At 40.2% G+C, this 24,194-nt stretch overlaps 2 protein-coding genes and 1 long non-coding RNA gene across 3 annotated transcripts in view; 2 read left to right on the top strand and 1 right to left on the bottom strand.

Annotated features, from left to right (window-relative positions):
* Positions 1-7,924, top strand: part of ptpa (protein phosphatase 2 phosphatase activator) — a 32,022-nt gene extending 24,098 nt beyond the window's left edge. Inside the window, exons 9-10 of the mRNA XM_070989143.1 lie at positions 439-546; positions 6,848-7,924. Of these exons, the coding sequence (XP_070845244.1) occupies positions 439-546; positions 6,848-6,922 (183 nt within the window). The 3' untranslated portion in view covers positions 6,923-7,924. The remainder of the gene's footprint in view (positions 1-438; positions 547-6,847) is intronic.
* Positions 7,925-9,288: 1,364 nt separating this feature from the next.
* On the top strand, positions 9,289-10,269 carry LOC139348980 (uncharacterized). Its single transcript, XR_011603430.1, has 2 exons — positions 9,289-9,534; positions 10,091-10,269. It is a non-coding gene; the product is annotated as an uncharacterized lncRNA (long non-coding RNA).
* An 11,157-nt stretch (positions 10,270-21,426) lies between these two features.
* On the bottom strand, positions 21,427-23,333 carry ier5l (immediate early response 5-like). The gene has a single exon (XM_070988221.1). The coding sequence runs from the start codon at positions 22,385-22,387 to the stop codon at positions 21,494-21,496; it is 894 nt and encodes a 297-aa protein (XP_070844322.1). The 5' UTR covers positions 22,388-23,333; the 3' UTR covers positions 21,427-21,493.
* Between the last annotated feature and the right edge of the window lie 861 nt (positions 23,334-24,194).

Here is a 24,194-nt window from a genome sequence, read left to right as displayed (position 1 = left end):
AAAGATGGATGTAAATTTCAAAATCCATTTGTTGGTTGATTAATAAATGCAGCATATGAATGGAGTCATTCAGAGTGAATACCACTGGTGACCCATTTTCTCAGTGGAAGGAAAGTTTTAAGGCTATTGTGTTAAAATCATTTAAACCTTGTGATGCAATAGAAGTAACTGAAGAGATGAACTTAAGATACTATACTGATATTAATCAAAGGTTGCCATTAGATACACACATGCACTGTGTCTGCTTACAAGCAATAATGAACATGCCTCAGTTCCTAGTTATTCTGAACCAAGTGTGAAATCCAGTAGCAATTTGAGTTTTCCTTTGGAACTGAAGCTCAAGTCCTTTACTTTTTGTTATAGTGTGGATGAGTGACACCAAACGTGTCTTATTTGTCTCTCTTCGCCACAATTGTCACTCTTTTCTCTGTTTTCTAGATGAAGACGGGTCCATTTGCTGAGCACTCCAACCAGCTGTGGAACATCAGCGCTGTTCCCTCCTGGTCCAAAGTCAACCAGGGCCTGATTAGAATGTACAAGGCTGAGGTACGACTCCTTCATTATCTCTCATTGTCACTGATTATCTTCAGCAATCAAACAGTTTTTAGTCATCTCTGACGTTTTTAAGCAGCAATGTAGGATTATTGCCTGTATACTTGGTTGACCCAAAGATAAAATTGAACTCAAAAAGAAATCCCATAGAAGAAATCTTTGTCAAACTTTGTGCTACCGAGATACTATTTCCACCAGTTAATTCAAGGGAATTTTTTTTCTACCATCTACTTTGTCTTTACTGACTGCAGACCATGCTGTATTTCTTTGGATGCTCCAGCAGAGCAAGGTTATGTAAAAAAAAAAAAAAAAAAAAAATGTATATCCAGTATGGTCTCCAGTGCTCTTGGTTCCCTCTAAGGTCAGCACAGTGTAGATCTGTGGTTCTCACCGTCAATGCCCCTCTACTCAATGCCTACACCTCTTGCTGCCCCCCATCAATGAGAAAGCAGTTGGAACCCCTGTATATTGATATCTATGATTGTAATTGTGTATATCACTGACCTATTTGAGATGTAGGCCCACCCACTGTATTCATACCACTGTAGCCCTGTCATTTAACACAGTTTGATAATTATTATAATTCTTTGATCAAATAATACTCTAAATGTATTGTTAAATGTAAAATTAATGAAGGTTGAGCTTTTTTATTGGTTAAACATATATTTATTATCAAATTCCAACAATAACTAGGCTCTTTCAGTGATTTAACTTGAGGAACCAATCACAGCTCAAAATAATAATTAAAAAAACAAATCTGAAGTCTGAAAAATCACTGTTACAAATTTTTATGTGACAAAGCCTATATTAAAAGTTTTTTCCATTAGTTTTTGAGCAAATGTTTGAAAATAAGACTGAGTCTGCAGCCATGCTACTGGCATTATAAGGCTATATTTAGCAGTGCTTTGAGCCAAATGCTAATGTCAGCATGCTAGACTGCTCACAATAACAATTAGAAGATATATATAATGTTTACCATGTTCACCCTCTTACTTAGTGTGTGAGCATGCTAACATTTGCAGATTAGCACTAAACACAAAGAACAGCTAAAAGTAATGTCATTAGTTTTGACCCGATGGTGGCACTAGATGAAAGGTCAGAGGATCACCAAATTATTTACAATTCAACATTAAGGGGCCGTGACTCAACAGTGGCTGCTGAGACATTTCACTGAAAACCATAAATGTCGACCTTACCAAAGGAATTGGGATTCATCCTCTTGGAACTATGAATGTCTGTACAACACTTAATTTAAGTCATGCATGGGTCAAGGGACAGCAGCGTCTGTCAGTCAGTCCACAACTTAATTAATTCATGAGTCCTACTGACTTTTCCTCTAACACCGGCATGAGCTTGGAATTTTCATGTAAGACTTCAACATCTATTTTTGGATGGATTGCCATGAAATTAGGCACAGGGATTCATTGTCCCTAGACAATGAATATGAATGATGAATGACTAACTTTGGTGGCTCCCTTACATTCCTTTTGCACCATCACACGGTACATTTATCCAATACTTAAGTTTCTGACCCAATATCTGCAAAACTAATGACATTCCCATCAGCCTCAGCTGTACTTTCCTTCCTCAGCACTGCTGTCACAGTGATATTTTCCCTATGAAGGCTTTTAAATCACATATTCAAATAACAGCCCCGTTAGAAGCCCAGTTAAGCAATGCATTGACAAGAAATTATGACCAGGATATCTCATAGATCCTTTATCTGTTCATGGAAACATTTAAGAAATCACATAACTGCTGAAAGTTGACTGTGATCAGGTTCGTTATGAGCAGAATGCTCAAACAGACTGCTGGCTGGTTCTTTGGGTAGTAGAGGAGAGAGGCAGGAAGGGGTTAACAGAGGAATGGAGAGAATGTGTGTGTGTGTGTGTGTGTGTGTGTGTGTGTGTGTGTGTGTGTGTGTGTGTGTGTGTGTGTGTGTGTGTGTGTGTGTGTGTGTGTGTGTGTGTGTGTGTGTGTGTGTGTGGGCGGGCGGGCGGTGGAGGGTGGGGTTGGGGGATGTCTAAACCCGTTCTCCCCGCCTGCATGCCCACATCCTGTGTTTTCCAGAGCAGCCTGTGAGTCTTCCCAAAGAGCTGAGGGGCCAAGCTGTCTGCCTCTCCCTCCCCCTCCTCCTCCTCCTCCTCTGCGTTCCCTTCATTAAATCCTCCCCTCCCTCTGTCCCGACCTTCCACCAAGCCTGGAGCAACCATCAGCAGACTTGCATTCCTCTCTCCCTTTTCCTGGCCCCACACAGGGTTTCAGGCAGAGAGCTGTGCTAGAACTAGCAAGAGCCGAATCCACCATTTTCTGTCTGAGAGAGGAGGCAATTCTGGAGCCTTGATTCCTGTTTGGAACATAAACTGAATGCGTGAAAGGACACATGCTCAGGGAAACAAAGATAGATGGACTTGGCCTGTTGGCTTGACTTGAATGGACAGAATGTCCATATTTTAAAGGAAGATCAGCCACCAGCAGTTGAGTTCAGTTCATTTCAATGCACATAAAAAATCAACTTGTACAGACTTGAAACTTGGTCGAGAGGGACAGTTCATCACAGTGAACATCGTGTCTGATTTATTGTTGTCAAAGACAAGCTAGTTGTAAGTCTTAACAAGTTCATTTACATACTGGAGGAAAATGAATGAAATCCAGACTGTCTGGAAAGGAAGGCAACACATTCAGCTACACTGGACAGGGCTGGTGTTCTATGTTTTTCTCATGGTTAAATCTCACGAAAAGACCAAAGCCAACAGTGTTAGTCTCTCAATACTTTCTGATGATTGATCATGGCAAAAATCATAATCATTATTTTTCTGGTTAATATTTACTGAATTCATATTTATTGTAAATAAGAAATTGTTCCTAATGCCTTGCCTGGTCAAATAAAAGTTGAATGAAAAATCGGATATTGAGATCACTATAATTTAACATGATTACTCACTGACTGATTGAAAAATTCAACTGGAAAACAAATTAAAAAATAAATGTAATATGTATAGTCGCATCATGGGCTTCACTGTGTCTTTTTATCTGGTTCTTTCTGCATGATACATCTGAGTTTTCTCTAACTCATTTAGTACTGAACATGCTGGGTGACCAGTGACACACTGTCATCTCTGGAAATGTTATGCACATACAGTCGTCGCTTGTAGAGAGCCGATACCTGTGCTGCAAGCTGTCATATGGTTACGCTGTCCTCTAACTTTATTTTGATATCATGCTATGTGATGTCTTCCTGTCTAACAGCTGAATTGGTTTTACGTTTCTTATTGACCAAAGGTTCTCTTTCCGTCATCTTGGCTCGAGCTGAACATGCCACAGCCTGGCTGAGAGTGAGTTTTGGCATTTAGGGAGGGGTGAAAGCACACTGCTGTAAAGGAAAGGGGTCTTATAACACAAGACAAAACAAGAGCATCATTGCACAACAGAATGCGGCACAGTAATCGTTCTAAAATAATCATACTCTATTATCTGGTTCTCATAAGTGTTGTAATTGAAAATAAAATTTGTCATTTTGTCAGAAAAAGGCTGTAGTTTCCTGAAACAGCTGACCACAGGAGTTATTATCAAACATTACTTAAACAGGTGGAAATAGCGCATTAGTTGGGGACTATTTTCAGCGGTGGCAAGATGCTGTATGTGGGATTGAGTCTAAATAAACTACTGTGTGTGTGCATGTGTGGTAATGAAGGAACATGTCTCCCAGTGCATCAGTGTGGCTCGATGATGTGTTTTTAATCATTTTTGACAACAATGGAGCTCTATGGCACAGAGGAGTAAGATATATCAGGTCTTGATACACACACAATATTTGTTACTAGGATACATTCAGTGTTGGTTTGGGTCTGCAAATGAGATTTGCTGACAAAAAGAAAAATAGAGAGCAGCAACAGTATGTAAAGTGTGATTTGTAGGAAACAACTACAGAAACTCTGTTGAAGCCATTAATGATATCGTTGATAATGTGGATTTAGCACGGAAACGTCATCAGTGGGTTTTCTTGAATTAATTTTTCAGCAAATTAATTCAATCTATGTTGATACATTTTAATGGGCTAGTTTTCAGTTGACCTGCATTACGAAAACCTATGAATGATTATCTGCAATCAATCATTGCATCAATCTGCAATGGTTCTTTTACAAATTTTACAAATTGTAATTGATGAAATGTCTGTTTAGGCTAAAGTTCTCTGAGGCATGTTTTTCTAGCCCACTTCTGCCCAGATAATCATGACTGCTAGTGTCACTGCCCAGATAGACTGAGCACAAGAGTTCAATTCCACTGTGTTCCCCCAGTACAGACTCCCAACCCCCACTGCAGACAACCAGAGCCCCCGCCCCTGCTCCCCAAAACTGGGTCCATGTCTGTACGTACAAAGAGCCTGCTCTGAGCTGTTTCACAGCTATTTTGAACATGTTCTAAGTGACAGGCCATTGGGAGGAGTTAACATCAAAACTTAGGTCAAGGTTAGCTCTCGGAGTTTGGGCAAAATCTTCAGTCAGACTTTGGGAGGGACCAAGTGGGTATGGGGTGGTAGACTTATCTTGGACTTTTAGCCACTTAACAATGTCCTGTCTTGCTCTTATGGAGCTCAGTAATCATTAATAAGGCTTGCTTTATTACAAACAATTCCACTGTATAAACCTGGAATCTGTATGTAACAGCAGACCTGTGTAGATGTGTAGCGGAAAACAACATGAATTAACTATCAGATCCTGACCAAAGCTATGGCTGCTGTGCCACATGGGTAACTGTGCACATCATTCTCTCAATGTAAAGAGGGACTTATGGTTTCAGCTGCTGTGTGATGCTGTTTTATAGACTTGGAGGAAGGAATCTGACACAAAATTCTGTGCACAAGCAGAACAACAGTGCTGATGTTTCTGAAATCCAGGATACATTCATTGACAACGGAAGGACATTATTGTAAGATTTACACATCAGACCTGCCTGGGTCACATTATTAGCTGCATTTGGATTTTAATTAGATTATGTTATAGACACGATACTACAGAAAAGTAAAAGGAGCAGAACATGTGAAAATTGGTTTGTTGGACTTCCACCTCTGCTGACTAAAACCATACAAACTGAGGCCTTTGTGCTCTCCTTCAGTTTTCACGATGCAACAATCTCCAGTCACTGAAAAAATAACTTAAGTGATCTTATAATAGCTACATCTATGGCCTGTACGATCAAACTTGTTATGTGTTGCATAGTTTTCTTGCCCTTCCTCTGATGGTTCATGTTAAGATCTGCTATTTTACATGAAAATACTGGGTCTGTGGATGAGAAATAAACAAAGCTAGGTTCAAAACAGTCAGGGCTGAAGCAGCAGCAGCCCACAGGGCTTACAGGATGGACCCAAGGCTTTGGCACCACGGTCACTGTGTTCACTGACATGAAGTCAAACAACACACAACAGGTTTTCTGTGAAATATGCACATCCAGTGCATTTTGGAGTCAGTTTAACTATGAATATCAGCTTTCTTTCAGCTATTTGGGGTAGTGTGATGTTACATCAAATATTGGGGGACAAACTCCCATTTTTCACACACTGGGGGCACATGACCCAGCAGTGGTCTCCTGTGTAAAGAGACAAAGTTATCTGGATGTAACTCCAGGTCTCCACAGTTGCAGCAGGGGAATAAAATCATGATACAGCCTGATCAAATACTATACATTCAGCTAATGTTGCAATGGTGCCATCAGCAGGTGAAATCTGATGATGAAGTATCAAAGTATCAAATCAAACCTTCCCTGTACGTACTTACATGGCAAGACTGTGGTTAACCCATTGCTTGAAGGACTTACAAGCAGGTCAATTTTGACATTAAATTAGAATTCTGAGACAAACCATACCTGACGCTGGGTTCAGATACAACTCAAAGGCAGTTTTTGTCATTCTTTAGTCTCACAAAGTCAACCTCAGGAGTTTAAAGAATTCTTAAATGCATTGAATCGTAATGGCACACACATGAGGATAGCTTTCCCCGGAAAGCATTCATGGTGTTGCACTCATGTGTACACACAGAAAGTGAACTAGAGTAGTACAAAGAAAGAAAGAAGAGTGGGCATCATTGTCGCATTGTCTGTTTCATAAAGTTAAAGAATTTGTGGCATGGTGGCTGCCCAGTTCTGTTAGCATAAAGATGATTTTCAGGCACTGTTAGAGGAACCACCAATTGAGAATATTGAGACCTTAACTGTATTTAGTTTAAAGGCCTCAATGTTCTTTCTCATTTTTCTCATGTTCGTAAAACCGGCCCTCTCTTTTCCCCCCTCCCATTTGCAGTGTTTGGAGAAGTTCCCTGTGATCCAGCACTTCAAATTCGGCAGCCTGCTGTCCATCCAGCCAACAAAGCCTTGATGCTCATGCCATGCACACAATGGAAAGACCAAATTCCCAACAGTTTTCCCTTCCTCTGGCATCCTCACGTGCAAATGCAAGAGTAGCAAAAATAAACCACATGTAGTTTGACACATGCATTCCCAAATGTATAAGCATGTAGTCATGGAAGCCTGTAGGCCATCCATAACTTCAATGCAGAGAATTTTGTGGATGAGCTTTGATTTTGGAGCAGCTTTATATTTTTGTCATTGTATTTATATAATAGATATAGTTTGAATCAGCTCCTTTTTGAGGGATGGGGAGACTTTTTTTTAGAAGTGTGCTCATTGAAGTCTAATGCTTGAATTTACCTTAAGGTTTGGATCTTCATGAGCAGTAGGCTCATTCACAGAGTAAATTTCTGGTATTTTCTTGGTTTTGCTTTTAAGGCCAAATGTTGCAAATTTACCAATATTTTAATTGCCGACATGCTAGTCACATTAATTATTTGTTAAGAAATGACTGTGTTTGAATGTTTTTTTCTTAAACAACATGTCATCAGTGTCATGCTCAGATGGAAAAGTACAGGATTCGATCTTTAAAGCATCCATAAATACTCATCCAAAATGGGATCTACAGAATTTTTGTCAATGTATTTTCATTAAAAGTGACTTTAGGCAAGAGTGTCTGCATGAAATTTTGTTTTATTTTTCCACATAGACTGCCCCTTATCAATTACTGTCAATAGTCTATGTCCATGTTTTCAGCATAGTCCCAGCTGACCTCAGTCTTGAGTTAATTTGATTTCTTTTTTATTGGGTCAGCTATGGTAAAAAAAAAAAAGATTAACCATACCTGAATAAATTCTTGTTTTTGTGCTGTGCAGCTTCTTCCTCACAATTCTCAATTGAAACACTTTTTACCCCAGATTTGACTACAAATGTAAATGAGTGTTAATTTCTGCTTATATTTCATTTGGCACATTTAAAGATCTTGCCATGTGTTTTTCATTTTGTGTTATTACATTGATCTGTCAAACCTAATTAATGTCTCCCTTTTTTCATCTTTTATCTCAGGACCCAACATACAACATTTCCCACTGTGTGTCTTGTGTCGGTGTAATAAGACATCCATACTCGCTGCTAATTTGAAAGGTGCTATGATTATTTAACTCTTCTGCATATTGTGACTTTAAGTTAGAAATGTTAGTTTTTTCATTAGCACAATTAGCAACCCAGAACTTACCACATAAGGCTATCTATTGCACACAGTACGTGGCCAAGTTTCATTCACGAAAATGTAACTAAACAGTAAATGGAAGGCTTTAATTAATTTGGAACTTCAAATCCTGCATTGTAATAGTAAGAGTAGACTTGTAATAGTAGACTTGTAACTATATGTAGTATATATAGCATAGTATATACATATGATATATTTATGTATCTGATATGTGTACATATTACTAACAGACAGTATTTGTACATAATACAACTCTACTGATCTAATAATAATGTAAGTATGACTGATATTATAGCAGTTGCAGTGGATGTCAGGCAGGGCCATAATCCACAATCCATGTTCAACCACTATCCATGGGAACCTGCGAGATGACAAAGAACAAAGACTCAGAGGAAGAAGCTAAGTTAGTAACATGCCTTGGTAGGGCATGCATACAGATGGAGAGGGAGAGAAGATCAGAGGAACTCAGTGTATCATTGGAAGTCCCCTGACAGTCTAATCCTATAGCAGCATAACTAGGTGCTGGTGCAAGGCAAGCCTGAGCCAGCCCTAACTATAAGATTTATCAAAAAGCAATGTTTTAATCCTACTCTTAAATGTAGAGATGGTGTCTGCCTCCTGCACAAAGACTGGAAGATGGTTCCACAGGAGAGGAGCTTGATAGCTAAAGTCATAGGGTCCTGTAATCCGTAGAGTGTTGTTAAAATTTAAAGAGCAAGCACATGAGAAGTCTGGAAGAGACGTACCTCTAATGACTGATTAACCATCTATTGTGTGCCATGAAATCACCAAAAGACTTCAACAGAACCGCGTGAAAAATCAAAGCAAAAACAGCGAGAAATGAATGACATACACTAAGAAATCTGATCTGATCTGCTTTTAATGAAGCATATAATTTATCTAGTCACAGAGCCTACACGCTGGTACTACAACATGACAACTGGACAAACTGACTTAACATGTTTGAGAAAGGAACAACTTAATGCATTACATTTGCCAAATTTACAGCAGAGACAAATAATTAAGCATGTCTCGCAGTGTTTCACAAAGTTAATAAAGTTTCCCCTAATTTAACAGCTCACAATACTCCTTGATTTTTTAAGGAAGTCTGAAGCTGATTTGCCACCACCTCACACAGGTTTAGCAAAGCTGGCAACTTGACCAAATTTGACATTAGATACTAACATCATTGTGTTAAGCAAATATGCTCAGAACTTTCTCATCAACAACTACTAAGCTTGCCAATGTAGGTTATCAATATGTGTTTGCTATAACATTACAATTTGCCTAAGGAGGGGATGACATGCAGTAAAGGGCCCCAGGTTTGAATCACACATGGGCCGCTGGAGTAAGCTCACAACATGGGACGCACGCTCTACCCAAGCACCCCATGGATCACAATTTAATACCAGGTGTAAATTTAGCTGAATATGGTGAACAGAATATTTGTTTTGCATTACGTTTGTTTCATTGACGCATTTTATTTTAGTTACATTTTGTATCATATTTAAATGTAAACTTTTAAGTAATTAAGATGAAGACAATATGATTTCAGATCAAATGAGTCAGACTGTACATGATTTGTAGTATAGGTCTGGTCCTCATTAATGTCATTTGTACAGAGGAGAAAAATCCAAGTAGAATTTCAGGAGAATGTCAATCTCATCCCTGTGACTTAATAACAAATCTTTTCATACTAGTGTTTCTTGCATGAGGCCCATTGTTTTATTGGCAATAGACTTTGACTTCAAGTGACCCAGAGATGAACTAGACAGTGAGGCAAATGGATTCTGAAATTTCTGAAATGAGGGGAGAAAGTTTTGAATATTGCATGAGCCAGGACTTTAACTACTCCTCCATGTGAAGGATGATTTTTTTTTTTTTTTTTTTAACAGCTGTTGTTACCAGAAGTAGGGGAATTCCAGAACAACATTCAAGTCCCTTTTTTTTTTTTTTTACTTATTACAGTCCTCATAGGGACTGAGGTGGAAGCCCCCACACATACAGGATGTTGGACTGCAGGGGAGAAAGTGGTGGAGTGAAGCATGGCAGTCCAAAGACGACTCAGGGAAATGCAGTACAACACAGCCTATGAAGGTGTGACATTCAAAGAAGTGATGTCTCCCAAAATGAGACACTCTACAGATAGTAGTATCATGGCCTCCTGCCACTTGACTCACAGAAGAAAAATAAAACCCTGATGCATTCAAGCAATTCTGTTCAACTCACAAAGTCTGACAATCATCAGGTAGGTTTTCCCAGGTCTTTGTATTCATTCAGTGGTAAATATATGACATGAATGGGTCCAATGAAAGCCAGGCATAAACTCCTAAGTTTGCTCTTGTCAACAGCCTGAACATGATGCACATGCTATGTGGGCTGTTAAACCAGCAGTCTACTCAATATCCTCCTATGGCATGTTCTCACAAGCAAACTGGTGGATTTGTGAACCAATTAAAATGCTGACTGTGTGGCATATATACTCCTGGCTTTGTATTTTATGCGTGTTGCGATAGAGACATTTGAGTGATATTGACAGTTAAAAGTATTGTTTACCACTTGTCCATTGTATTGAAGTGAAACATTACAACTAGTAATTTGGGGGTATCACAGAACTTGTCCCCCACTGGGATTTACTGCTCAGGTGTTTACAAAGAACAAGAAAATGGTCAACTATGAGTTGATGATGACTGCTAAATTCTCAATTGAGAGTGTGCATAATGGACTTGGGGGTGCAAATCTGAAGGGAAAAATGGCTGAATTTCTTGGCCTCATTTGGAGGAATGTTTGGTATGGGACAGCTGCATCAACCCGTTCTGACATGTCTAGGCTTGAAATGTGGACTTCAATGGATGCAGTTTCTGAAATGGGATGCAGCTGCAGACATAAGATGGTGGAAAGCAGCAGCATTTATCTGACAGCTGTGGTCGCTTTCTAGGTTATGATTTAAAAAAAAAAAGAATAAAATCTTCTGAAACTTTTTGACTTGTGATCCCCTACTTTGGGTCCCATGTCAGAGGTCTATGAGTTCCAACAAAGTGATTTTTTTCCTCAATCTTCTCATATGGTTTTATTTTAAGAACTATTCAAGACAGAAAGAAGTAAAATTAGAATCTTTCACGAAAAAAAAACAAAGATAAGAGAAAATAAAACTGAACATAAATTTCTGTAGCAAAGCCTTTTCCTACCTAATTAACTAGCTCACAATCCCTCAGATTTATCTGGTGACCCTTTGGAGGGGTCCAACTCTTGGTTGGGAACAGTGAAATATACGACTGTACAGATTCATGCATCAATAATAATAATTACATATTTAACTAGACAAATTCCCCTCAGCGGGAAATTTGGAGAGTGATATAGTGCACAAACGCCGGGCCGTGTTGCTGACAGAGGTCAGTGTCCAGTACTAAAAACACAATGCGAAGCTAACATTAGCATGTCAGAAAACACATTGAGAAGGTCTCAAACATCATTAGAACGCAATGAACATTCATTTTAACGTATGTTAGCATATTAGCATTAGCATGCTAACATTAGCATGTTAGCACAACAACCCGACATCGATAGTCAAACCTCCATGCACCAACAAGTTCATAGGACCTCATGTTAGCATTAGCATGTTAGCATTGTGGATAATGCTAACAAAAAAAAAAAAAAAAAAAATGGCTGGTTTCTGTGTCTCCTGTTTTTGATTTGTATTGGACCTCAGGGGCGAGGTCAGAGGCACTCTCCTCGCTCAGAGGCTGAGATCCCAAAAACCGTAAGTCCTATCGCTTAGCCAGGCACATCGTGAGAATCAGCGCAAGCGGCACTACAACCTTGGAAATTTTCACGCGTGTAGAGTGAAATTTGTGCTTTGGAGGAGTGTGGAAAGAAAATGTTTCTGACAATTTTCAGAGCTTCTCTCCACTCTGGCAGTTAATCCCCTCCACTCTAGCGCGAACATTCCGTGCAATACACACCCATTGTAAACTCACAATTTCTCCCAAAACACTCACGGTCATTGAACGGCGACTGCTCAAAAACTATACGGCCTATCAAAACGAGACTTAATACACCAATATACGAGACTTGTTTTTACGTTTTAAAGTTGGAATGGCGTCTCTACGTGAAAGTATGCCAGAGCAGTAGTCCTTTGAAAAAGGGGGAGATTTTTTCGCATTTTTCGCCTTCTCCCATTTACTTTGAATGGGAGTTTTTCGTGCGTTTTTAAACGCGTATTCTGTCGAGAAAAATAATAGCCATCGATTCCCGATCGAGCCGCACGTTTTGATATATAATTTGCCTGGGTGCTCGCTATCGTTTATGACTAGTAGCGAACCGAAAAAAGTACGGAGGAAGAATAAGAAGAAGAAGAAGAAACACGCAGAAGAACAATAGTGGTTCAGTGCTTTGCTTCTGTGTTCAGGGCAAAAGCACTGTATCACTAATAAGAAGAAGAAGAAGAAGAAGTGCACAGAAGAACAATGTTGTTTGTTTACAGGAAAATCCTATTTTCTTAGGACAATGAGATAACTGAAAATCTTTTCACCAATGTCCAGTGCTTTCACACTCACCTCGTTGCAGTGATGTCCAGGTGTGTTCCAGGACCCAGTGACGACACTGTTGGGTGTGCCAAAGGCACAAAGACCTCACTCAGCCACACCCAACAGTGATGCTGATTGTGATTAGAAGTTATACAGGTTTGAAACTTTAAACCCAGGCACCAAACATTACGTTTCAGCCTTTTCAGCATTAACTTACTCTAAGATCTAACAACAAATATTAGATAAAATGCAGAAGTTTACTTAAACTTCTTGAAACCGTGCCCATTGCCACTGACACCACCACAGTGACCCATGGTCTTACATTTGCTAGCTACCTCAGGTCAGTATTGAATTCAATTCAATTCAATTCAATTTTATTTGTATAGCGCCAAATCACAACAGAAGTTGTCTCAGGACACTTTCCATATAGAGCTGGTACAGACCATTGGGCTGCATTTCTGACAGCCTTCAACAAGTCACTATTTTTCTCTGCAGCCATATGAAGACACACATATATTTCAATTTCAGTTTTATTTGTATAGTGCCAAATCACAACAGAAGTTGTCTCAGGACACTTTCCATATAGAGCTGGTACAGGCTGAGCTCTTTTATTTACAGAGACCCAACAGTGGTAACAGTGGCGAGGAAAAACTTCCTTTTAACAAGCAGAAACCTCAGGCAGAACCAGGCTCTGGGTGGGCGGCCATCTGCCTCGACCGGTTGGGTGAGAGAGAGAGAGAGAGAGAGAGAGAGAGAAATGCAATCACAGTAACAATGACAGCGGATGTTTTAATAGTAGTAGCAGTTGCAGTGGATGTCAGGCAGGGCCATGTTAGGAGATGTAACTGTAATCCACAATGCAGATTCAGCCACTATCCATGGGAACCTGCGAGACAACAAAGCACAGAGACTCCGGGGAAGAAGATAAGTTAGTAACACGCCGTGGTAGGACTGAAAGCGTGCAGATGGAGAGGGAGAGAAGGACAGAGCTCGAGCTAATGCTATAGCAACACAAGTAGGGGCTGGTCCAGGGCAAGCCTGAGCCAGCCCTAACTATAACCTTTATCAAAAAGGAAAGTTTTGTCAATATATATAATAATATATAATATATGTCAATGATAACATGGAATCTATGTTTACATTCAAAATCTGGGTAAGACTTGACAGAATTTTGGCTTAAAAGGTGAATTTATTCAAATTACATTGAAAGTTTTCTTTCTTACTTCAAATGGTACAGTACAGTATCCACACTGTTTCATAAGGACGATTTCTTTAGAAGAAAGTTGTTAAAAATGTTCACAATCCGTGAACATGTTGCTGTTGAATTTTTATTAGATACACTAGATGTGAGGATCCAGGGCTGTCAGGTTTAGTCTAGATAACCCGAATAAATAAAATATGCCTTGGTAAAAGAAAATAAGATCTGCTTGTTTGTAATTTAGGTGAATGGACCATTCAACATATCAACCCTTTGTTGGGACCTCACCAATTGGGTGAAGAGAGAGAGGCCTACATGTAATAACAAATGCCATGGAACTCAGGAGAGTTTCTGCAACATGAAATCACCTAGACATAAGAATCAACGCACCCCACTCCACATCACCTTTCCACTGTGGTTGTGGCTGTGGTGAAGAGATGTATTGTTCCTAATCAAATGTTTGTACTTTAACTAGCCAACAGGCAACAGTCCCCCACCTCGCTGGACAAGTAACAGATTGGGTTGTGTTCACTAAAAACATTTGGATCCTGAAAAAGTTCTCTCTGTACCTGCAGAAGGAAGATACTCATTAAACATTTTCTTGAAGAAGAGAAGGATAATTTCTACGCCTCGCTCTCTTTCAATTAAGTCGACTTTCACTGTCTCCTCTGCTGCCTATGATCAGCCTGCCATTAAACCTGCCTACGCAGCGATATGACATCCCAATCACTGTCTGAGCTTGAGGAAACTCCACTGGACTAAAACAGTAATCACTCTCCAAAGCAAATTTCAAGAGGCTGTTGTCTGGGCAGAGACAGGTTAATAATATTGTGTTACTATAACGTTTATTGTTGTGTAAGCTTTACTGTACTGCTGTGAAATTAACAAACCACCAAGTGCTGTGGTTGCTCTTTGAAATACCTCAATCATTGTGCTTGCTGCTTGTGTCTGTGTGCCCACTGCCATGGCTGAAGAACCCAAGTTTATATGCCAGGCTCCATAGTGATAAAGAGGCACTTATTCTTATCTACATGCCTTTACACACATCTACACACACCTAAAATGTACAGTGGTAGCATAACACAGATTTGCTCCATGCCATCTTGTTGTCTGAGATTTGTAAACCACACGCCTCCATCTTGCTTCTCATTTCTGTTAAACTCTCACAATTCTACCAGCCATCTTGAATTCTCACGTGACGTAGTCACTCATGTGGTCACAGCTGCCACCTTGCTCTCTCTCTCTCTCTCTCTCTCTCTCTCTCTCTCTCTGTCTCTCTCTCTCTCTCTCTCTTGCTCTCTCCTCCCTCTCTTCTCACACACACATTCACAGGTGCCACAGGCTTGTGTGCTGCCTTTATGCTTATAGCTGCTTCTTGTGTAGTTGAAGTTGTACTACTTCAGTTGTGGTTGGACAGTGGATGTTTATTCATTGAAGTGTTATTGATGATCAGTGCTGCTAAACTTCTCCTTCTAAGGAGCAGCTGCCTATGATTATTTGTGCATCTGTGTTGTGATTACAGCTGGTAGGGACAGTCAGTGGTCAGATTCAACAATTTAATGTTCATCTTATAAATGTAAAATGGTCGTGGAATATTCACATTTTAAGTGAACACGCCTTTGTGAAACTGCATCTGCAGTTCAGGGTTATCAGATCCTTATCCCATGGTAGTGCACTGTAATATTTAATTCTTATTAATAATTGTATTGATATTTTTGACATTTGCTAATAACGAAACCTGCCCCTTCCAGTTCCCAACACCCTAATAATAATAATAATAATAATAATAATAATAATAATAATAATAATAATAATAATAATAATAATAATTTTATTTGTATAAAAAGATAAATAAAATAACCCCCCCCACACACACACACAGACACCTCTACCCTGCCCACACACACCCACACCCACACATAAGATCACAAATAAATAAATTTGAAATATAATAATAATAATAATAATAATAATAATAATAATAATAATAATAATAATAAAATTGATTAAATTAAAAAATGTAAAAAAAAATACCAGACTAAAAAGGTGGGTCTCAAGTTTGCTTTTAAAGTATCAATATTACATGTTGCCCTCAGATCTTCAGGCAGGCTATTCCATAAATGGGTGGCATATTAATAAAAAGATGCCTCACCGTATGTTTTCATTCTAACTTGGGTACTGTTAAAAGGCCACTTCCAGAAGACCTGAGGGCTCTGCTGGGTTCATATGATAAAAGCAAGTTAGATAAATAAGAAGGAGCAAGACCATTAAGAGCTTCATAAACCAATAAAAGAATTTTAAAATCAATTCTAAAACACACAGGAAGCCAATACAGAGACTTTAAAATCGGTGTAATATGAGCTCTCTTTCTGGTCTTTGTCAGCATTCAAGCGGCTGAGTTTTGAAGTAATTGTAGTTGGAAAATATTTTTTTAGGGAGACCAGAAAGAAGAGCATTGCAGTGATCAATCATGCAGATAATAAAAGCATGAATAAGTGTCTCTGCATTTGCTCTTGAGAGATACTGGCATACTTTGGCAATGTTTTTTAAATGATGATAAAATGCCTTTCTTGTGACATCCTTTATATGAGCTTCAAAATTCAGTTCTGCGTCAAATATTAAGCCAAGATTCGTGACTTGTTGACATGGGCTGAAAGAGATAGCTTGTAGTTTGCTAATCAGTTTCTCTCTCTGGTCTCCTGTACCAATAACTAAAACCTGAGTTTTGTCCTGGTTGAGCTGTAGAAAGTTCTCTGCTATCCAGTATTTAATGTCTGAAATACAGTTAAAGGAAAGGACATCAAGTGGTCCTCTGTCATCAGGAGACACAGCGATGTAAAGCTGTGTGTCATCTGCATAGCTGTGAAAGTTGATGCCGTGCCTCCTGATGACAGTTCCAAGTGGTACTGTAGCATGTATAGGTTAAAAAGGGTTGGACCTAAAATTGACCCCTGGGGACCCCTTTGGGATTGTTGCTATGCTGTACATTGTTACTTTAACATGTTATAGTATATATTCACCACATATGTAAAAGCTGTACCATCAGCATTTTCAGAAGGCTGTTTCATTGGTTCAGAGCAATGTGACACCAGTGTTGTAATTGATTGAATCTGGAGGGGAAAAAAGTCAAAATTTAGAAGGAGCACAAAGCACCATTCTACTTTACATACATGGAAGACCAAAACTGGCCAAAAAAGGGAATGTTTTCTCATGTCCACATTAGCCTGAACCATGTCTGCATCAGATACCTCTGACAAAAACGCTCCTTGACCAAACTGCCCCCGCCCTCCCCCCCAGACTTCTATGCAACCTGTCTGACCCGTATGATCCCTGCTGCCACAGTCTGCCTCCCCCTGCCTGTGCACCTATTCCCTACAGTCCACCCCACCACCCACCCCTCCCCTCTACTGTCACATGTGGCCTCTTCCCTCCTCTGCAGTGCCACACACATCAACCCCCTCTCCTGACAAAGCACCACGCCTCCCTCCCCCACTGCTAACTCCCCTCATGGCTGCTCCTCTCCTCCCTCCCTCCCTCTCTCCCTCTGTTGTCTACCCCTCCTCTGTCTCCCATCACCCCCACACACCAACACTCGCCACCACATTCCCCCCACTACCCACCCCGCTCACAACACCCCCACCACCTGGTATTGTCTTTGAATATTGATAAGGTGATCAGAGAGTGAGTGAGTGAGTGAGTGATTTTACATATATTATGTATATAATATAAAACCAAAACAAACTAAATGCAAATGAAAATGAAAAACAAAACAAATGAAACAAAATCAATGAAAAATCACTAATGGCAAAAAGGAAATCCAATCATTTTATTTTGTGTGCGTGCGTGCGTGCGTGCGTGCGTGCGTGCGTGCGTGCGTGCGTGCGTGCGTGCGTGCGTGCGTGCGTGTGTGTTCATGGGTGTCAGTCTTTCCCAATCCAGATGGAGGAGCTGTGTATACACCAGAAACAAAACCATTGTCCACACCTGTCAGTGTTGGAGAAGGCTGAACCATGGTTTGTTTCCGATATCATTTCATATTTGTTTTTTGTTTGTTTGTTTGATTGTTTGCTTTCTTTATGCTCAAGCAAAGAACTGGTGTATTAATGCAGTGGGCAGATGCTTTCAAAAAATAATCAGATATCAAATCCTCTTGCAATCCATTTCTGCATATCTACATAATGCATTGTTCACATTGCATCATCACTTCCATACATCCTAGGCTATGAACTGTAAGTTATTATGAGTAACGGCAGCTGTATAAAGCCAACATTGCTGGAGGAGCAAATGGGCAGCAGCGATGGATGTGATATGTTAGCGTAGAGTGATGCCTCAGTCTGAGGCGGAAAAACAAGTCAGCCAGTAAGAGGAGGAGGAGAGAATGAGGGTGTCGGGGACTGGTGAGTGGAGAGTTTGAGGGAGGGTCAGCCTGAGGTGGCTCTGCTCTGCATACACAGCCCTTCTGATATCTTCATTCATTGATTTTAAAGAACACCACCAAGTGGCACAGAGCAGAGATAACAGGACTCAAGGTTTTGCTTGGGAAGGAAATTCCACATGAGAAGTGTTGGCTAATGTGTTGCAGGTAGTGCATTGTGGGGGCAGGGAGCAAAAATGGGCCTTTATATGACATTTAGCATAGATAGTATGACAAGCCTTAGCTATTTTAGACCACTCAGTATTTGATGATTCATTATCTGCCACATTATCTGCCAAAATGCAGTATTTTTGCAGTACCTGTGTGAGTTGGAAAAAAAATGTGCACAGCCTAATCCAATATGACAAAAAGTCTCATCTTAAAGATTAGATAAGATAAGATAAGATAAGATAAGATAAGATAAGATAAGATAAGATAAGATAAGATAAGACTTTACTGAGCTCACACTGGGGAAATTTAGTTGTTACAGCAAGGGTTACAACACAACAAGTTATCATTGAAGCACTGTTATTGTTGTTGTGGTTGTGGTTGTTGTTGTTGTTGTTGTTGTTGTTGTTGTTGTTGTTGTTGTTGTTGTTGTTGTTGAAAATAAAAACAAATCTATACACGCATACTTGCTGTAAAGTAATGAAAATTGGAGCTGCCATTAAACTTGAGCACACTCACAATAGCATAAAAGGGTGAGGGTAGTGTTAACTACCTTTGAACTGCTTTTCATGGTGGAGTTTGCTCATAGAAATACCTAATTTGTCATCATATGACCCAAGAAATACAATATTTTATATATGTATCAGCTTCAGCATTTAGGGAAATGTTTGATAATAATGTTTCATTCATTCAGCAGCTGGCTAGCTTAGCTTAGCTCAAAGACCTGTAGCCAGGATCTGTCCAAAGGAAACAAAACATGCTTTCCTCTTAAGATCACTAATTGACATATTCTAACTTGTTTGATTCGTTACAAAAACCAAAAAATGAAAATGACAGTTTGCCATTTTAAGGAGATTAGCTGTAGGACAGCTCTGAGCAGTGGCAGACAGCTAGCAGAGACTCCAGGAAGTCACTGGTTCCAGCTAAGAAACAGAATATAATAACATGTTAAACTTCAGTGTTTGTACCAATTAAACAAATGAAATATTTTAGCTAATGTACTTTAGAGGCACTGGCAGACAGATATTGGTACCTTTAGACAGATCCAGGCTAACTGTTTCCCCATTCCCAGTCTTCCTGGTAAGCTAAGATAACTGACTGCCAGCTGTAGCTTCTTATTTAATGAAATTAGAGTGGTATTGGTCTTGCAACTACAGATATGATGGATTATTGTAAAAGGTTGTTTATTAATAATGTGTAAACCTTTATAAATGTGGGCTTATACTGTATAGCTTATTAGAAAGTCAACGCCTGTGACCGTTTTTTATTGACTGACTGATCAACATTTATAGCTGCATTATTACCACATAGAAAGAATACACATCAGCCAAAGGATTTTTTCAGTGTGTGAGCAGGAGTTGTTCTTTTCTGTGGCTCATACTGGATCTATAACACATTAATAAACGATTTATTAACTAGTAACAAAGCCATTACTTTAAAAGGGTGTCTTGCTTAAGTGTATTACATATATTTGGGTGTGTTTCAAAAATGGTATCATGTAATGATAAGAACATGCTTTCTAGCCACAGTCAAACACAACAATTAAGATTAAGTTTTTAATTTTTTATTAAGATTATAAATCTTTAACAAATATTTTCTGGAACAGTTTTACCCGGTGATATACAATTCAGTAAGCACAAAAATACAAGAATAACAACAAAATATGTAGAGAATGGCTGAATACTCTCTTTATTTTGGTACACATAGTGCTCATAAAGCTAATGCGTGGATTCTCAGGTTATGGCTAAATCATGAGATTGCCTTTTTAAAACAAAAGGACTAAGTTCATTCTTTTACATAACAAGTAATACTCACAAAACCAAGACATGTTGGAATTATGAATTGTTGTGAAGGCTCTGACCAACAACCATGATTAAGAGAGGATGTCAAACTGCCAAATTTAACCCAGACTGTGTGCTATCACACACTTGGAATGGAGGTGAAGTGATGACCACAGTAATAGCCAAAAGTGTTGCAGAATTGAAAGTGTTGGCACTCCGTCAAGTGATAAGAGCTGGTTCAGTCCATGTACCTCAAAGGTATTTTGGAGGGAGTCTTGAATGTGGTGTGTCACGACAACAAATTGTTCAGAATGTGCAAGGTCCACTTCAAACTGGAGATGTCTTTTTTCCAAAGGTTCCTCAGCCCATGACAGAAAAGACATTCACTCATTTTCAATTTATGACAATAGCTAGCAGTAGTGTGCATTGGATTTAAGGCAACGGAAGTCAGTCCATTTCACAAAAGTCAAGACATGTATCTCCCAGTCTGAAACAGGAGAGCCTGTACATGATACATATGGCACAAACTCAGCTCCCTGCCAAAACTAATGTCATTAAAATGTTCATTTAAATAGCTTTTCTCTTTCCTGCAAAAATAAAGTTGATTTAGACCTTCTGGGGGAGTCTGGGTTCAGTTATAACGCCTCTATTTCCTCCAATCAGAAACAAGTGTGAGTGATGTCACCCAGTGCACACCATTGAGTCAGGCTCACATATGTTATTCGTGCTTTTTTTAAGACAAATGTGTGCTTTGAGGTATAATTCTTGATAATTTTATCATCTGTATATTTTCAATTGCCCATACAAGTGTACTGAGGCTTGCAAATGTCAGTTGTGATTTTAGCACATGGTATTTTACTATGGCTGACACTGTGGGGTCAGTTGTAAATGTTCAAAGTTCCATGTATGTGTTTAACATATTCAAAGATGAACAGTTGAACTGCTCAAAAATGAAGTAAAGAGGTTACGATGGTACCACACTTTCTATGTGAGAAGTTAATTAATAAACCTATACCAAACTAGTGGTGACAAATTCGTTCACTGGTTCTTGTGTGGTCATTTACAGAACATTTGCTGAATGTCCCATCATGGTGTAACTTCAAAAAGTTCCACAAATGACACAAATGGCATGAAATGTATATCTGTAAATTTTCTCAGAACGTTTCTTTGTTAACAGTAACGTCCTCCTGAGCTTTAAAATGTTCATCAAACTGGCAAAAGAAAATATTCGTCTCCAAAACATGTTACAACTGACCCCGGCCCTCCTTAAATTAAGTGTTTGATTCAAAATGCCACAATCGCCCGGGTCCATGCCCCCAGACTGGCCAGGACCTGTTTGCTACAGATCTGTTCCAAGTCCGTCTGTCTGCTCAGCAGCCCTGAAAATCCCGAGCCGAAGATGGAGATCAGGTTGGAGATGTTAGAAGTGTCCGTGTAGTCTGGGTTGGAGTAGGAACAGTCCTCGCGTTTCGCCCTTTTGCGTGCCGCTGTAAAATCCGATACTTCTTCAACGTCGGATGCACAACAACCGAACTCAACCTTGCGTTTCTTGGCCGGGGATTGCGCGCCCTGGCCGCACTGGAGCGCGTCACAGCAGCAGTCCTGGTGGAGGTAACCGTTCTCCACTGTGGTCACCACATGCGTGTCCAAGTCCAGCACTGTGGTTTTGTTGCAGTGCGCGCTGCTATTTGCTGGAAACTGGTCACAGTGGGAAACCGGGGAAGCCTCCATGCAGCAGCTTCGGTAATAAGAGGGTTCTGGTTCCTTGTTGTCGTCCTCGAGGGGAGAGCAGTCTGGGAGAGCGCTCGCTGCCCGGCCGTGCGCCGCTGGGTGCGCCGCGTCTCGGTGGCACGCAGAGCCGCACAGACTCGCCTCTTCGCCGCAACAAGAAGTCCGCGCCTGCTCCTCGTCGTCGGCGTCCTCTGCGTCCAGGTCCAGCGGATTGAGCTCCTGGATCTCATTGCAGACTGTCATCATTTCCTCGTACTGCTGCATCCTGTAGATCTCCGCGTATTTCTCCTTGATGTAGACCTGCCTGGCGTTCCTTAGCACATAAGAGACCAGCAGGTTTTTGTGCAGCTTGATCCCCCCTCTCTGCGTTCTGGAGTTGTGGATTTTCATTAAGGAAATGGAGATCAGACTTTGCGCGTCCACTGCGCATTCCATGGTGTTGATCATTATTACCTTCACCCAGTCCACCTCCAGCTCTGCTCTGGGAGAGGGAAGCCGACTCTCAGCTATCTCTCTGGTTATCTTTTTGTTCGTGAAGAAAGATTCAAGTCACCTCAGTGGGAAAACATTGAGCACGACGAGCCGCCTCCTTTGGAAAGATAACAATCATTTGCAGATGGCCTGAAACGAGAGTATATATAATCAAGACGGGTGTCCGCCCTCTTCAGGATGAGCAAATCAGCTGCTTGGAATCTGTTGACTGACAGACTGACGGTCTGGAAATATGTTGTTCTCGACCAATCAGCGTCAGGCGGTTCCTCTGTACTATTCAAATTTCACCCAAGCTGTCTAACAGGAATGTCCTCATTTCAGCTGCACCATAGCTGGGACTTCCAAAAAACTACTTAGTTTTCCGGGTATACATGTTCTAATCGAGATTTCTTTCTTTTCTTTTTTCTTTTTTTCTAATCTAACCAATAAAGTGCTCACATTTTATTTCAACGATTGGTTTTCCATATTCGTTTCAACCTTTTTAAACAAGATAGCTGAAACTTAACTGAATTTTGTCCCCAAACAATCTAGCAAAAATGACAAGAAACAAACAAGTACATAAAAGCATTTGTAGCAACCAGATCAGAACATTGTAATTTCTGACAATAACAGTCCTTATAAAGCTAATAGGTTGTTTCATTTTGATATAACACAATAAAATTTGTCATTTTTGTTTTGGTATGCTTTCAATTTGAGCATTTAGTTCACCACTGGTACTTTTTAAAACTGTTAGAATGTTTGGTCTTTTAGTGGGATCTGATCACAATAAGGAAAAAATACAACCACACCAACCTTATTCTTTAAAGACAAGTTGGGTCAGCGCTTGTTTAGAATAGAGTAATTGCTTGAAAATGTGGGTCCATGTACAAACAGCTGAGAGAATTCTGTCAGTCAAAATGACGGATGTAGTGGATGTGCGGAAGTCATCCTTATCATCCTCAAATGCAGGTTTTGCTAATGACGAAATGCTCAGTCCTCTCGGCTCCACGTGCAAAGAACATCCATCCATTATCTATACCGCCTATCCCTTTCGGGGTTGCGGGGGGCTGGAGCCTATCCCAGCTACAATGGGCGAGAGGCGGGGTACACCCTGAACCGGTCGCCAGCCAATTGCAGGGCCACATGTAAGGACAAACAAACATTCACACTCACACTCACACCTACAGACAATTTAGAGCCATCAATTAACCTAATGAGCATGTTTTTGGTCTGTGGGAGGAAGCCGGAGTACCCGGAGAGAACCCACGCATGCACGGGAAGAACATGCAAACTTCACACAGAAAGGCCCCGCCTGACCCGGGGATCGAACCGGCAACCTTCTTGCTGTGAGGCACGTGCACTACCTGCTGCGCCACAGGTGCAAAGACCTCATGGAAAATGTACACACACACACACACACACACACACACACACACACACACACACACACACACACACACACACACACACACACACACACACACACACACACGCTGGATAATTCGCACACCTCACTGTCAACTGTTTTCATTCATACTAGTTTCTAATTAAATTAAATTATTATTACATATAATTCTATTCACCTCTATTGGGGTTTAAATCTCTGGAAGAAACATTTGAAAATCTGGACAAATTAAATAATAACACAGTCTTTGGTGACAGTCACCAAAGACTGTCCCACACCAGATGCAGTGAAAACACAGAAGCAGATTCCACTATGGCTGGAAACTAATGGCCACTAAACAGTGCCTCCAAAAATCTGCACAGGATTCCACTGAAAATG

The sequence above is a fragment of the Chaetodon trifascialis genome, chromosome 20, assembly GCF_039877785.1.
Source record: "Chaetodon trifascialis isolate fChaTrf1 chromosome 20, fChaTrf1.hap1, whole genome shotgun sequence".
NCBI classification, from domain to species: Eukaryota; Metazoa; Chordata; class Actinopteri; order Chaetodontiformes; family Chaetodontidae; genus Chaetodon; species Chaetodon trifascialis.
This window is presented reverse-complemented; position numbering and strand designations above follow the sequence as displayed.

Excerpts from the sequence above, each read along its gene's own strand:
- ier5l (XM_070988221.1), bottom strand. The coding sequence starts at position 22,387 with ATGATCAACACCATGGAATGCGCAGTGGACGCGCAAAGTCTGATCTCC.